General features: G+C 34.6%; 1 protein-coding gene across 13 annotated transcripts in view; it reads left to right on the top strand.

The window, feature by feature from the left end:
* The window catches only part of HDAC9 (histone deacetylase 9), a 1,001,951-nt gene that overhangs the window by 935,144 nt on the left and 50,847 nt on the right, over nt 1-15,960 (top strand). For all 13 annotated transcript variants that reach the window (XM_068550546.1, XM_068550536.1, XM_068550537.1 and 10 more), the window contains one exon: nt 15,179-15,263. In XM_068550546.1, coding sequence (XP_068406647.1) covers nt 15,179-15,263 — 85 coding nt within the window. The remainder of the gene's footprint in view (nt 1-15,178; nt 15,264-15,960) is intronic.

Genomic DNA, 15,960 nt, shown 5'->3' with positions numbered 1-15,960 from the left:
GGATTTCACTTTTACAAATAACAAAATGTAGTAAAGCTTGAGCTTAAAACATTGGCAGAACATACACTGGCTTCTCAACACTGAACATGCAATTGAACTCAAATTAGGAAGGTCAAGAAGGGCTTTTTTGAGAGACTCTGCACTTTGTCAGATGTATTTATTCATGTGCAGAGGATTTAGAGTTCATAAACATTTTGCCAGTTTTTTGAATGCTATTTCTTTTCCTTGTTGTTCTTGGCCAGGCCATGTCAATACAGCAAAATGCTGCTTCATATGGCTTATTATCAGCAGAATAATATGTATTACATAACCCAAAGGGATTGTAAAATCAGCAGGAACTCTTGGCTCTGCATCTCAATGTAGATACATAGATGGGTACCGCAAACTTGATTTTTTTTAAAAAATTAAGTTATCTGAGTGTTACACCCAAAATAGGCATTTCTTCTTTTTAAATATTTTTTTTTATCATGAAAGTGATCTAGTTAGCAAAACATCTCTTAACTATTCTTTTAAGAAATATGCACAAGGTCAGTCAAAATAATATACTATTGGATTAAAACTAATTTGAGCATGATACAGGAAATGCCTTGAGGCAACTGATTTTGAAGACATACCAGAAGTCCATTTTTTTCCTTTTTGTTGGCAAAGTTCAGGACTTAGATTTATCAGTCCAATCACTGTATGATGAATATTTTTGAACTTCTTTAATGAAGCACTTAGAAACTCCAGCTTGAGGATTGTAAGAAATTAAAGTGACTATCTAAATGTGAAGAATCAGGTTGCTTGGACTAGCATCAGAGATACCTATGTGAATAGTCACATCGTTTGTTAGTTATAGTAATAGAAACATCTGTGAGGTTCTCAGAGACACTGATTTTGGTAATCTGCATTTGTGCTGGCTGGCAAACAATGTCACAGTTGCTTTAAGGCCACATTTGCCTACTGTTATGCAAAGCCAATTAGCAGCACCCTGGGTTGCTTCCTCTGAAAGAAATTTTCTTAGGAGGTGAGAAAAGCTTAAGCAGTTGGCATGCCTATGGAATTTAAAATAAAAACATTGAAAAACCTAAGATAGGTAAAAGAAAGGAGAGTACATATAGCACAAAGAGCCTTGAGTAGTGAGTTGAGAACATGGCCATTAAAAGACCACCTGTCAAAACAGAATAAATGATTGTTTTAAGCTTGTTAGAGAAAAAAAAAAATTGCCATAGACATGGAAGCTGTTGAGATGATACTACAGCCTCTGGTACTGAAGGTTCTGCACTTAACATTTGAGTCTATAGCATGTCTTTTCTTGATCTCCCTCACTCTTACTAAGGTTTGGCTTCTAGGCCTTTCTTCCTTCCCTCCTTTCTCTCTCTCTCTCTCTCTCTCTTTCTTTCACTACTTGCCTTCCTCTCTCTCATTTCTCCTCTTTTTGTAATAACTGCTATCTCCTGTTGACTAGGCTCAGCTGCTTTTATTTGACTTGATTTCAGCAACAGTGGCTACACTTAGTGATTGTGTATGTTTATAATCTTTCCAAGATGACTTTTGCTCTAAAGGTGCTGAAAAATCTCTTGAATTGACTTAGGTGTTGACAACCACCACTGAGGTGAACTGTTGAGATGTTGTTGTATGAGTTGCTCATCGGGGGTTTGTTTGTATTAGATTTTGAATGGATGAGCCATTTTACCATCTTTTTCATCCTTTAGATGATGTATGCCTGACTCCATTGGGGAATTGGTGTGAATCTGGGAAAGCTTACAAGCTCCTAAATAGTTGCAAGTCACAAGTCGAGAAAGGGAGAAGTGACTACAGGGAAAATGTGTGATAATCCAGAATAATGTTTTTCATGGTCTTTTCTTCGACTTTGAAACCTATCCACACTCTGAAAAAGTGTATGGATGATCTAAAGAGTTAAAATGTTTTGGAAAATAGTATTTGAAGATATTCTCTGTTGTATTGATAGATATAGCCTATGAATTTGCATTTCTTAAAAGCTTATGAGAAGTAGAGCCAAAGCGATTGTGGAGTTTTCTGTTTATCTGTTTTAGCAAATGCCAAATAAACTAGAAGTTATCTGGATTACTCAAAACTCCATCATGCAGATCTTCTGTACTGATTGTCTTTAGGCTTTTTAGAAGGTGTTAAAAGGAATTTGGGCTGGGAACCTGGACACTTCATAGGGTTCTGGTTACCAGTAAAAGAGAGAAAGCATTTCTTTTCAGTGGTGAAGTAAACATGTTATGATATTCATTTGTCTGTCTGTTCATTCAGTAGTCTTTTATTGGACATCAATTTTATACCCGTAAGTTCTGATACAAGTGAAAGTAAAAGAAATATAAACAAAGTACTTTGGGAATGTAATGTAGGACCCATTATTTTTAACTGTAAGGATGGAGGAATATTTTAATAGAGGAAGTAACTTTTAACTTTGATCTTGAATAAAAATGATAATTTGACAAGCTGAAATCAAAGCAAAGAATTTCTCTTTTGTAGTGGAGATACATAGATAAAGACATTAAGACTTCTTGGAATTGTGAATGACTCTTTTTTGGGCTTGTTTGTTTGTGGCAGAGGAGAGGATACTTTGAGTGGAATAAAAGTGAATAATGAGGTTGGATCAGTGGAATGGAATACTGTAAGGAATTAGAATTCCTGTGGACAATACAGAAGACTTGAACAAATGAGTCCCATCCTTTGTGGTAAAATAACAACAAAACAGTGTATGCGTTTTGAATAAGGCAATCTCATGCAAGAAAACAAAAGTTTATTAAGGAAATAATTGTTAGGAACAATTTCCCCCAGATTATCAACAAACAAAATAATAGCCTATTAGTGATATGTTAGAGCTGTCTCTTAATGGCTTGTGAGTGCTAAGTGTGTGTATCTCTGCTCAAATCTGAGTTCAGTGATATCACATTGTTAGCTTGAAGTAGGCTATGGTGGGAGTATTTACACCATGGAAATCAGCAAATGCTACAAATTACAGCTATTTTTTTTGACAGTCAGCTGTTAAACATTTACCACTGTACCACTGCTGCATGATTTGAAACAGGTCTTCTTAGCAGAAAAGTCAATATTTCAAACACAGTATAGTAAAAATCTCTTTACATAACAAAAAAATTAAGGAAAAACAGTTTAAAACATGCATATCAGCAGACTGAAATAGAGAAAATAAAAAAGCAAATGAGGGTAAGACAAACAAGAATAAAAGACAGTGAAACATGAGGAGTTACAAAGTATAATTATCAGATTTAAACTTATTTGCAAAACAGGGACAAGGAAACAAGATTTTTTGCGTATAGGATGAATTATGCCTTTTTTATAACAATTGATGTCTAGACTATAGACATTACATGAGGAAACTACACATAAAGCACTGACCGCACATCTCTTAAATGTTATTGAAACTTCAGTTTAACATGCACCTTTTAATATATATAGTATTTTCCTAACTCAACTGTGTGATTTGGAAAATTTTCTCATTATATTGCATATTTACACTCTTACCTCAATGTTTAAACAAAATATTGATAGTGTGAATTATCCAACTAATTGTATTCATTATTCTCTTTCTAATAGACCACTGTGCCTCCTTCTTTTTACCTTTAAGTTCATTTTTAATTATTTAGCTAGTTATTGCCATAGATGCTTAAATATGCCATTATGTCCAAACTTCCCATAGTTAAGTATCATGGAAACTGTGGTATACTATTTGGATATGATAGTGGATAGAGGCACTTCCTCATAGTCTTCTTCCTTCCATTCATTGGCCAATATATTGTATAACCTACATTTATCTAAGCTGGGGTAGTTTTGGATACAACTCAACTAATAGAATAATAACCATGTAATAATCTCAGAGTCTAGCCCCGCTGTCCCTCGTATTTTATTAAAGGAATTCCTTCAGTATCTCCTGTGAGCTGAATGGCCATGACTGTACCCTTTGCCTCTTGGTCCTCCTGATAGTCTCATAAGACTTGTTAGGTTTATATCACTTCTCTTGGCCAGAGATGTATCTTTTTTTTTTTTTTTTTTTTTTTTTAAACTTTGGGTTTATTTTATTTTTTATTTTTTATTTTTATTTATTTATTTATTTATGGCTGTGTTGGGTCTTCGTTTCTGTGCGAGGGCTTTCTCTAGTTGTGGCAAGTGGGGGCCACTCTTCATCGCGGTGCGCGGGCCTCTCACTATCGCGGCCTCTCTTGTTGCGGAGCACAGGCTCCAGACGCGCAGGCTCAGTAACTGTGGCTCACGGGCCTAGTTGCTCCACGGCATGTGGGATCCTCCCAGACCAGGGCTCGAACCCGTGTGCCCTGCATTGGCAGGCAGATTCTCAACCACTGCGCCACCAGGGAAGCCCCAGAGATGTATCTTTGTTGCTGTGTGATATCACCATTGTCTATATGAAGGTAGGTTGCAGGCAGACTCAGTCTGAACAATCGCAATAGTCTGTCAGTGTAGTAACTTAATTATCAGTAGAATCTATTCTGATTTACTTTTTTTTCCCATCTATTTGGTCAAGAATTTTAATGACTCCAAATGAGTAAAAGGGGTTATTTTGAGAATGACTCATGAATCACAATATGGATAAAATTATATCCAGGTTTACTTAAGCAATCAAATTAAACATATACAACTAATTGCAGGCATCTCTAAGATAATTATTTCAATGAGAGCTGAGTTTTAACCACCAATGCCTCCTCACTAGGGAATCCAGAATAGTTCATCAGCATGGAGAGTCAGGTCTTCACGGCACTCTGCTTCTCTTATCCTCTTGGTCTTGATCATCATATTCTTCCAACGTTCCACAAGATCTCTGATCCTGACAACTGAACCTTTTCTGCATTTTTTTTCTGAGTTGCTTTGCATGTTATAGGGGACTTTCAGTTCCCTTTATAAGTGAATTTGAGGCCTGTATCTAAGAATGTAACTTGTTCTTGCTGCAAAACCTATAATCTCACTTTTTTTCTTAGATGCACCATAATATAGTAGAAAAAGCATGGACTCAAGAACCAGACTTAGTTTCCCTATTCTCTTATGTCATAAAACATATTCTCTTTTTAAACTGCTTTTAATGATAAGATATAATATTCATACAGAAAACTGCATTAGACATGAATGTACAATGCAACGAAATATCACAAATAGAACACATATATAACTATCAACCAGGTCAATAAACAGAATAATGTCAGCACCTCAGTAGATAACATACACACTTTCCCAATCAGTACTTCCTTTCTCTTTTCTGAAAGTAACCAATTTTCTGGTTTCTAACATAAGATTTTAATTTTCCTGTTTTTGACCTTTGTATACATGAAATCATATATATATATATATACACACACACATATATATATGATTATATATATATAACTTCTTTTGCTCAATATTGTGAGATTCATCCATACTTGTGCAATAAGCTATAGTTTATTCATTTTCATCATTATATAGTATTAGATTCCATAAAAAGACTTTCCAGGACAATGTCATGGTTTATTTATCTATTCTACTTTTAATGAGTAGAGGGAATTTTTCTAGTTTGGGGGCTGTTGTGAACAGTACTGTGATAGACATTTTATAAATGTTTGCTGGTACATTTGTACACACATTTCTGTTGAGTATATATCTAAAAGTAGTATTGCTGGGTCATGGGGTATGCATGCATTTAATCTTTGTAGATAATACCAAACTGCTTTCCATAGGGGTTGTCACAGTCCATACTCTATCAGCAGCATATGACTATTTCCATTGTTCTGTGTCCTTCCAAAACTTGGTATTAGCAGTCTTTTAAAATTTTAGACATTTTTGTTGTGTGTGTAGTAGTATATCATCATGGCTTTGCTCTTCCAGAATACTAATTAACCAAAACAGCTCTTCATCTATTTATTATTTGTACATACCATTTTTGAAGCACCTATTCAAGTTTTTGTTTACTTTCAGATGGACATTTTCTTACTTATTTGAGCAGTTTTTTGTTTTGTTTTTTTTATAAATTTATTTATTTATTTTTGGCTGTGCTGGGTCTTCGTAGCTGCACGGCCTTTCTTTAGTTGCGGCGTGCAGGGGCTACTCTTCATTGCGGTGCACGGTCTTCTTATTGCAGTGGCTTCTCTTGTTGCAGAGCATGTGCTCTAGGCACACGAGCTTCAGTAGTTGTGGCACGTGGACTCAGTAGTTGTGGCTCATGGGCTCCAGAGCGCAGGCTCAGTAGCTGTGGCGCACAGGCTTAGTTGCTCCGCGGCATGTGGGATCTTCCCAGACCAGGGCTTGAACCCTTGTCCCCTGCATTGGCAAACGGATTCTTAACCACTGCGCCACCAGGGAAGCCCTGAGCAGTTCTTTATAGATTCTGTTGTTGGTTTCATATGTTGAAATACCTTGTCTGTCTTTTTACCGTCTTAATCATGTCCTTTGATAAATAAAAATAATTTTCAATGTAGTACAATTTATCAATCATTTCCTTTGGGATTAGTTCTTTTTGTGTTCTGTTTACATGTTCTTTCTGTATACCCAAAATCATGAAAGTATTCTCTCTATTCTCTTCTTAAAGATTTTTGACTTGAACATTCAGATGTGCAGTTCTTCAGGAATTGCATATGTATATGGCATAATGTAGAAGTCAAGTTTTTTTTAATGTGGATATATAGTTGATCAAGTACCATTTATTGAAAAGGCCATTCATTCCTTATGGCTCAGCAGTGGTATCTTTATCCATATATACAGGGAGACTCTAGTCTTTTCTGCAGGTCTCATTATCTATCCTTGAGACATTATCAGACTGTCTTCACTTACATAGTGTTATAAGCAATCTTGATGTCTAGTAAAACAAATCTACCAGTTTGTTTTTCCTCAAGACAGTCTTGGTTACATTTGTCCCCTTTGTGTTTTCATATACAATTTTAGAATCACCTTGTGCAATTTCACAAGACACATATAAATGGATTTAGTTCACCAATAAAAGCAAAGATTATCACATAGTAATATAAAGTTCTGTTTAAAGGGACACTTTCTGTGATATAGTGATAAAGTTTGAATATAAAAAATGAAGAAAAGGGACTTCCCTGGTGGCACAGTGCTTAAGAATCCGCCTGCCAATGCAGGGGACACAAGTTCGATCCCTCGTCCGGGAGGATCCCACATGCCCTGGGAGGATACCACATGCCGTGGAGCAGCTAAGCCCGTGCACCACAACTACTGAAGCCCGTGCGCCACAACTACTGAAGCCCACGTGCCTAGAGCCGATGCTCCACAACAAGAGAAGCCCCTGCAGTGAGAAGCCTGCGCACCACAACGAAGAGTAGCCCCCACTTGCCGCAACTAGAGAAAGCCCATGCACAGCAACGACAACCCAATGCAGCCAAAGATTAAATAAATAATTTTAAAAAGTTTTTAATGAAGAAAAAATTAAACTACATTAACTTACTGAATGAAAGCTTACATGGCTGTATCAGTATCACTTAAGTGGATGTTAAGACAAAAAAAGAACTAGAGTTAGAGATGCTTCATAGTGATAAAATATTCTATTAACTGGTAGGATAAAACAACTTAAAATTGTGTTTTAATAATACAGCTTCAAAACCTATCAAGCAAAAGCTGAATGAAACAAATGGAAAAAATAGTTAATACCACAATCATAGTGACAGACTTTAAGACACCTCTTTCAGCAGCTGATAGAGAAAGAAGACAGTTAAAAAGGGGGGTATGTATAAGACTTAAACACCTTAATAAACCTGCCCTAATTGAAATAAGTAATAGGCTTTACCCAGTAACTGCAGAATATCATTCTTTTCAAGGACACATGTAAAGTTTTCAAAAATAGACCATATTTGGGGGTATACAGCAAGTTTCAGTAAATTTCAACTAAGGGGTTTCAAACAGAGTATAATCTCTCATCACAGTGAAACTAAACTAGAATCTATATTATATAACAAATGTAAAGATATCCCATGTTCATGGATTGGAAGACTTAATATTGTAAAAATGCCCTTACTACCCAAAGTAATCAAGAGATTCAATTACAATTCCTATCAAAATCCCAATACTGTAGCATTTTTTACAGAAATAGAAAAAAAATTCTAAAATTCATATGGAATCACAAAGGGCCACAAATAAAAAAGCAATATTGAGAAAGAAGAACAAAGTTGGAAGCATCATATATCCTGATTTCAAAATATATTACAAAGCTACAGTAATCAAAACAGTAGGGTACTGCCATAAAAACAGACATACAGACCAAGGGAACAGAATAGAAAGTACAGAAATAAATCCACACATATATGGTCAACTGATCTTCAAAAGAGTGCTAAGAATACAAAATAGAGAAGGGATAATCTCTTGAACAAATAGTATCGGGAAAACTAGATATCCACTTGTAAAAGAATGAAACTGGACCCTTATCTTATACCATGCACAAAAATAAATGGGTAAGGAGTTAAATACTTTAACATAAGACCTCAAACTATAAAAATTCTTTTAAAAAAAATAAGGGTAAACTTTTATGACTTTGGTCTCAGCATTGATTTCATGGATATGACACCAAAAGCATTGGCAACAAAACAGAATAAACTAGTGGGACATCATCAAACTGAAAAGCTTCTGAACAACAAAGAAGACATTCAACAGAGTAAAAAGGCAATCTATGGAATGGGAGATAATATGTCCAAACCATATATCTGATAAGGTGTTCATCTCCAAAATATATAAGGAACTCTTAACAGCTCAGTAGTAAAATATAGTAAACCTGATTTTAAAATGGGCTAAGGACTTAAATAGACATTTCTCCAAAGAAGACATACAAATGGCCAACAGGTATATGAGAAATGCTTAGCATCACTAATCATCAGGGAAATGTAAATCAAAACCACAACGAGGGCTTCCCTGGTGGTGCAGTGGTTGAGAGTCTGCCTGCCAATGCGGGGGACACGGGTTCGAGCCCTGGTTTGGGAAGATCCCACATGCCGCGGAGCAACTGGGCCCGTGAGCCACAACTACTGAGCCTGCGCGTCTGGAGCCTGTGCTCTGCAACAAGAGAGGCCGCGACAATGAGAGGCCCGCACACCGCGATGAAGAGTGGCCCCCGCTCGCCGCAACTAGAGAAAGCCCTCGCACAGAAACGAAGACCCAACACAACCAAAAATAATAAATAAATAAATAAATAAAAATTAAAAAAAAAAAAAAACCACAATGAGATATCACTTCACATCTGTCAGAATATCAGGATGACGATTATTAAAAAACAAAACAAAACCCAAAGACAACAAGTGTTGGCAAGGACGTGGAGAAATTAGAATGCTTGCATTCTGTTGGTGGGGATACGAAATGGTGCAACTGCTATGGAAAACAGTATAGAGGGCTCTCAAAAAATTAAATATAGAACTACCATGTGATCCAGCAGTCCCACTTTTGGGTATTTATCCAAAAGAATCAAAATCAGGATCTCAGAGAGATATTAGCACTATGAATACTGCAGCCCTATTCACCATAGCCAAGATGTGGACACCAGCTAAATGTTCATTGACAGATGAATGGATAAGAAAATGGTATATACATACAATGGAATAGTATTCAGTCTTTAAAAGGAAGGAAATTCTGCAATATGCAACAACTTGGATAAACCTTGAAGACATTATGCTAAGTGAAATAATCCAGTTGCAGAAACACAAATACTGTATGATTCCACTTATATAAGGTATATAAAATAATCAAATTCATTGACTCAAAGAGTGGAATGGTGGTTGTCAGCAGATGAGGAGAGGGAGAATTGGGGAGTTACTAATCAATGGACATAGTGTTTCAGTCAAGCAAGATGAATAAGCTCTAGAGAACTGCTCTATAACATTGTACCTATAGTCATTAATAGTGTACTATACACTTAAAAAATCTGTTTAAGTAGTTAGATCTCATGTTGAGTGTTCTTACTACAATAAAATTAAATTAAAAAATAAAACAAAATACCAATGATGAAAATAAAAAGATGAAGTATAAAACAAAACTTAAAAAAAGTGGTTGTATAATTTGAAATAAAAAGGTAATTGGAAAATCTCATATATTTGGAGATTTCAAAATACAATCTCTTATGTGTCAAAGAAATCACAGTAAATTTAGTATTTTGAGCTGAATAATTATGAAAATATGAAATATCAAAAGTGTAATATGTATAAGCTGAATTTAGAAACACACGTAAAGCTTTAAATGTATATACTAGAATAGAAGAAAGTTTAAAATTACAGATAGAAACACGCAACTCAAGAAATTAGGAAATCAAAGCAACAAATTAAACATGAAGTGAGTGACTTAAATATAAAGAAACAATGAAATAAAAATAAGCATATAATATATAAGAATTAAAATGTCAAATTTTAGTTCTTTGAAATAATTAACAAAATTGATAGCACTCTAGAAAGACTGATTGAAAGAAAAGTCATACATTAACAGCACTCTGAATGAAAATAAGGACTTTACCACAGATTCTAATGTATTTAAATGATTACAAGAGAATATTAAAAAAAAAAAACTTCGTGTAAAAGAAAGTTGAAATTTTATTTGAAATGGAAGAATTCTTGTAAAAATAAACTGAATCAAAAAGACAGAAAATTTGAATGCTACCATAATTAACAAAATTGAATCTTCAATACCAGATATACCAACAGAAAACACCCGGCCCATATAGCGTCACCAGTGAATTCTGCTCATAATTTATACTGTTTTAGAGTAAAGGGGAAGATGGGAAGAGAACACTTCATAACTGATTTTTGAGGCTAGTATACTATTGACACCCAAGCTCAAAAGAACATTATAAGAAAAGAATATTACAGGAAAATCCTGCTCATAAGCATAGCAGTTAAAACCCTAAACAAAATATTAGCAGTTCATCATTATCTTAAAAACCCATAATATAATTGTGTTTAGGCCAAGGATGCAGGATATTAACATTCCAGAATAAGTTGTTATAATTCACCACATTAAGAGAATGAAGAAGAAATATAACCATTTCAATAGATGTTTAAAAATTTGTTGATAAATTAGACACTCAATTATGAACTACTTTTGATAAACTGGGAATAACTTATTAGCTTGATAAAGGATATCTACAAACATCCTATAGTATGCATCAGATTTAAAGGTGAAACATGAGAATTTTTCTTTGAAATAAAACACATGACAAAGATATTCACTCTTAGGGCTTCATTTTAACATTACACTGGTGGTCCTAGACAGTGCGATAGGGTAAGAAAAAGAAATTTAAAAATATAAAGATTGGAGTGGAATAAATAAATCTCTTGTTATTCACAGAAGATATGATTGTATAAAGTCTGTACAAAATTATTTGTTTATACATCATTGGAATTAATAGTTTAACAAAATGGATGGTTAATTTAAAAATCAATTAAAACATCAATTAAAAATCAATTATTTTGATTTAAAAATGAATTATCTCTGTTGTTTTCCCTATTCTTTTCGTCTAAAAACATGCCCTGATTATGGCAGACAACCAAGTGGAAGAACGTATTCCATGTAGGTCTGTTAGCTATGGAGAGCCAAATAAAGCCTATCTCCCCATGTTTTCTTTTAATCATTCCTCCATTCATTCAACATTTTTTTTAAAATGCCTATTATATACCAGGCTCTATCTTTGCCTTTAAATTGCTCACAACAAAATAGAGAATGACACACATGGCTGACTACAACATAATGTGTAGAGTAAACAAGAGAATTTGTGTGGAAAGGAGACAAAGAGTGGAAGCAATTTGCTCTATCAGAGGATTTTAGAAAAGATTTCAGAGCAGGCAGTGTTTGTGTTAGTCCTTGAATGATTGAGTAAGTTTTCACCAATTCAAAGAAGGATAGGGAAAATAAAATTCAGAGGGAACAGAATAAATGAAGGTATAAGAGTATGAAAATACTTGGCATATTTGGGAAACATAATATAAAAGCTAAGAGTACTTAGTAGATCCTTTGCTTGGTTGATGTGTGCATCTGTCCTGTTGTATCTGTTATATTTTGCAAAATCTGTTTAGCTTTTTTTTCCTGTTCTTTTCTGAATCATGAAAATAATAGAGATGATTTTCATATCTCATAAGTACAAAGTGAGTTTTAAACTTCTACTCGAGCTTCTCCAAGGATGATACCCTTGCCTATTTCCATAAATGCATCTTAGCTAACTAAAGTGATTTTTGATGATTTAAATGATCTGATTCTACAGAATCTGAAAATTATTTATTCACAACATGATAATGGCCCCAATTTTTATGGTGTTTTAAAATAGCTGTAGTACTTAGAAATTACATGGTATGTGCAATTTAACAAACATCTGAATCGTATCAATAGGGTATTGCAACTTTCTGTAAAAGATGTAGAAAAATAAATATCCCTATACTGAGTCTGAAAATTTATATAAAGAATTGCTGTAAGTAATGATTGAATTTAAGCTTTAGATATAGGAAACCTAGATGAGAGCTTCAAATGCCAAGAAGTTGTGTTAAAATCATCTAGTGTATCTTATAATTCTATTATTACTTGATGGAATTGTGCAACAAAGACGGCGTGATGGGTGTGTGATATTTCCTACATCTGCATCTGTTTGATCTTAGTATAACTTGTGCATGCAGAAGTTCTCTGGTTTGCATAAATTACTTCCTTGTTTATCTTTTAATAACTCTTACTAACATTGATTAGCCTCATTGCCAGTGTTTTTGCTACATCTTATCGGCCAAACTAGATATGTAACACAGCTTTACTGTATATTCTTATTTTTTGCTCCAAAGTTATAAAATATGACTATTTGTTTAATATTATTTTATTACAGTTAGTTATTAGATTTTATTAATAATGACCAATACTCATAAATATTTATTAAATAGATGCTTCAGTCAGATGTTTTTAGTGCTTATAACTGTGAATTATTAAATCAACAAACTCGTTTAGAAAAGACAACTCAATTCTGTGGTCCCTCTATACAAGGTTTTAATATTATGAAAACAGACTCTAAATGCTGCTTGCCTTCTTGCCAACTGAGAGTATTACCCATTACCTTCTCAGCAGAGCTACTAGAGAAAAAATAAAGAACCTACATTGAGAACTTTCTGAATTCAGCTCTGTGTGTATACACTCAAAATGAAACAAATTGGGGCAATTTACTGAAGGTTAAATCCTCTAAATGACATTCACCTAAAATACGCAGGGAAATGGTTTGGGAGGCTTAAATTATCAATGTAATTGCCTTAATTCTCTAGGTTGCTTTCATAAGTAGACACAACTTTATCGTATCTAACTGACAATTCCAAATTGGAGGTTTAGGGTTGTTTGTATTTTTACTCTCAACACCCTGCATCAAGTTTACTTTCTACATAACCCAGGTCCTAAAAATAGCCCACAGACCTAATGTGAGAGCGTTCCAGAAGTGAGGTTTTTACATTAACGATCTGCCTGTAGCTTTCTTTCCAGTAGCCAGTACCTTTCCGTTTGTCAGCATTTTACCCTGAAGTCGCAGGAAAGCTTGTTTAAGAACTAAATATGCTCATACTACGTTGTGCTTTTATTCTTAAGTATTCGAACATAAAGTGATATTTCAGAACATTTTATTAATAAAGTCTACCTGATTTCTATTAAAATCTTTCCCTAAGCCCTGAGAGAGAAGTGAAAGGAAAGATTATTTATGATCAAGGTAGCTCAACCCTGTCTAATTCTTGAGTAAGAGTTTTCCAAGTAACCTTCCGTTTATGATTCAGCAATTCCTCTGAGTTAAGAGGGTGTTACTAGGATAACATATTTTTGAAGATACTATCTGAAATACCAGATTTTTTAAAAATGATTTTTAACAAATTTTAAGAGTTTAAGATTGCAGAACCTTTCACTGACACCGTGGGTTTTTTTTTTTTCCCTCTCGCCAAACTGTACTGCAAGTAAACCTTTTGATGTTTTAAATGTTTTTCTTTGGCAGCTAAGAAAAACACTCTGGAAAGTTATATTTAGTGAATTTACCCATGTATAAATATCCCTGAGCTAGTCTGTTATCCTATGGCATCTGGAAGAAAGGTGCTATTGTTTTAGATTCCATGATTAAAGTATAGAATAATCAATTCAGAGAAACCCCGGGGGGAAGATTCACTCACCCATGCTGTGGAAACTTGGAATCCCTGAGTTTTTTAGTTTTTTTCTACAGATGAAGAGACATAGATGGGTTCATGTTTTAGCACAGTGTCTAGTGACATCGTTTCCCATTCTTGCCATGTAATAGTTTGGCCTATTTGAGACTACTAACTTTAAATTTTCTAAGAAAACTTTGTTGTTGTTGTTAATCCCTTTTTATTATTACTTTCCTCGCTTTCTGGGTCACAATAGCTGGACAAGCTGTTTTGTTTGCAAGTGCTCTGCTATGCAGTTTGTCCTGCTCCACACCAAGCCACATCACCAAGGTACTCCCAGGGAGGCATCATCAGATTTAGTTCTTCCAGAACACTCCATAAATTATTTAAAGCTCTTCTTCAGTTCTTGCAAAACAATGTTTGCTGAGCTTCCCCATGAAAAATCAGTGTTATTCCAGAAGATCAGGATAGATTTGCAAGACAGGAATTTGTCCTGTGCTTCCACATGGCTATCTGCATAGATGTGAATACAGTGGAAGTTAAATGAAAATGTACAGTTATTTTACTTCTGGTTTTATTTGAGCATTTTCTCTACTACTTATTCAATAGCAGTTGAATAAGAGCAGCTATGTCTCGTGGCGTTCTGCTATGAAGTGTCCAAAAGTGTAAGGTAGTTAGGTGTAAAAACACCACAAAAGTATGGATAATAGACTGCCCACCTTCTGTCTACTTCAACTTCCCTGAGGTTTCGTTTGCAGGGCCCAGCTGCATATACAGACATGATGGAATTTGGTTTGTCAGGAACCTACAAAAATTACACAAATAACTCGGATTTTTAATGAATAATACACAGACATGCATCTGCTTCAGGGACTTCATAGATTAGTTTTGTGACCAGTAGAAAATCCCCTTGGAATTCAATTACATTGCTGCAAAACAGAAAATAAAACTGGCTACACTTTTGGAACTGGTATCAGCAAAATGTTAAGTAGTTCTTGGAGCAGGCTTTTTTTTTTTTAGGTTGTTTCAATTTGGTTTGCTTCTGTCAAACTTACTATAAAGTCATAATGTTCTGCTCATATCATTATTTACCATTCTTGCAGCTGGAGCCACTTGCGGAAGATATTCTTCAACAAACTCCGAATATGAATGCTGTTATTTCTTTACAGAAGATCATTGAAATTCAAAGTATGTCTTTAAATTTTTTTAATATTTCTCATAAGGTGTACTAATTAAGCTTATATTGAGAATTAGAGCACATGAAAAATATATTTGAGCTTCTCAAATATAAGGAATATATTTAAAGTAATTATAATTTCCACATATTATGTATTCATACCTAAATGTGTTGTTGCCTTGCTGTTAATGTGGCAATCTTATCTCACACTGATAACGGAATTCAGAGACTCTGGATTTAGAACCTTGTTTTTCTCATATTTTCCAAAAGTGTTTGGATATTTTTCCATTACTGCCACTAAGTATCTACTCAGAGCTATGAAATTAACATAGAAATTGTGATTATATTGTCCAATCTTAACTGAGGTAAGTTATCTCCTAGTGATGTTGGAATTCACCAGTCATTTACTGGTTTTAAGTTTGTCAACAGAGGAAAAAGTTCACGGGAAAGCCTACTAGAAAATCCAACTGAACAAAAAGGAAAAGTCAGAGACTTTTTTACCATCCCAGTTCCTTTCACATCACTGTTACTTTCTCAGGAATTATTCTTTTTTAGATGATAACATGCATGGGTGTGTGCGCGCACGCGTGCACACACACACACACACACACACTGAAAGCAAGCACAAATTGACATGAAAGTCAGCATGAATGGGAAAACCGAATGGCAAAATTAAGTGTGAAGGAGGATCAGAAAACCCTCAGCTTT

This window comes from Eschrichtius robustus, chromosome 8 (genome assembly GCF_028021215.1).
Source record: "Eschrichtius robustus isolate mEscRob2 chromosome 8, mEscRob2.pri, whole genome shotgun sequence".
In the NCBI taxonomy this organism is placed as follows: Eukaryota; Metazoa; Chordata; class Mammalia; order Artiodactyla; family Eschrichtiidae; genus Eschrichtius; species Eschrichtius robustus.
This window is presented reverse-complemented; position numbering and strand designations above follow the sequence as displayed.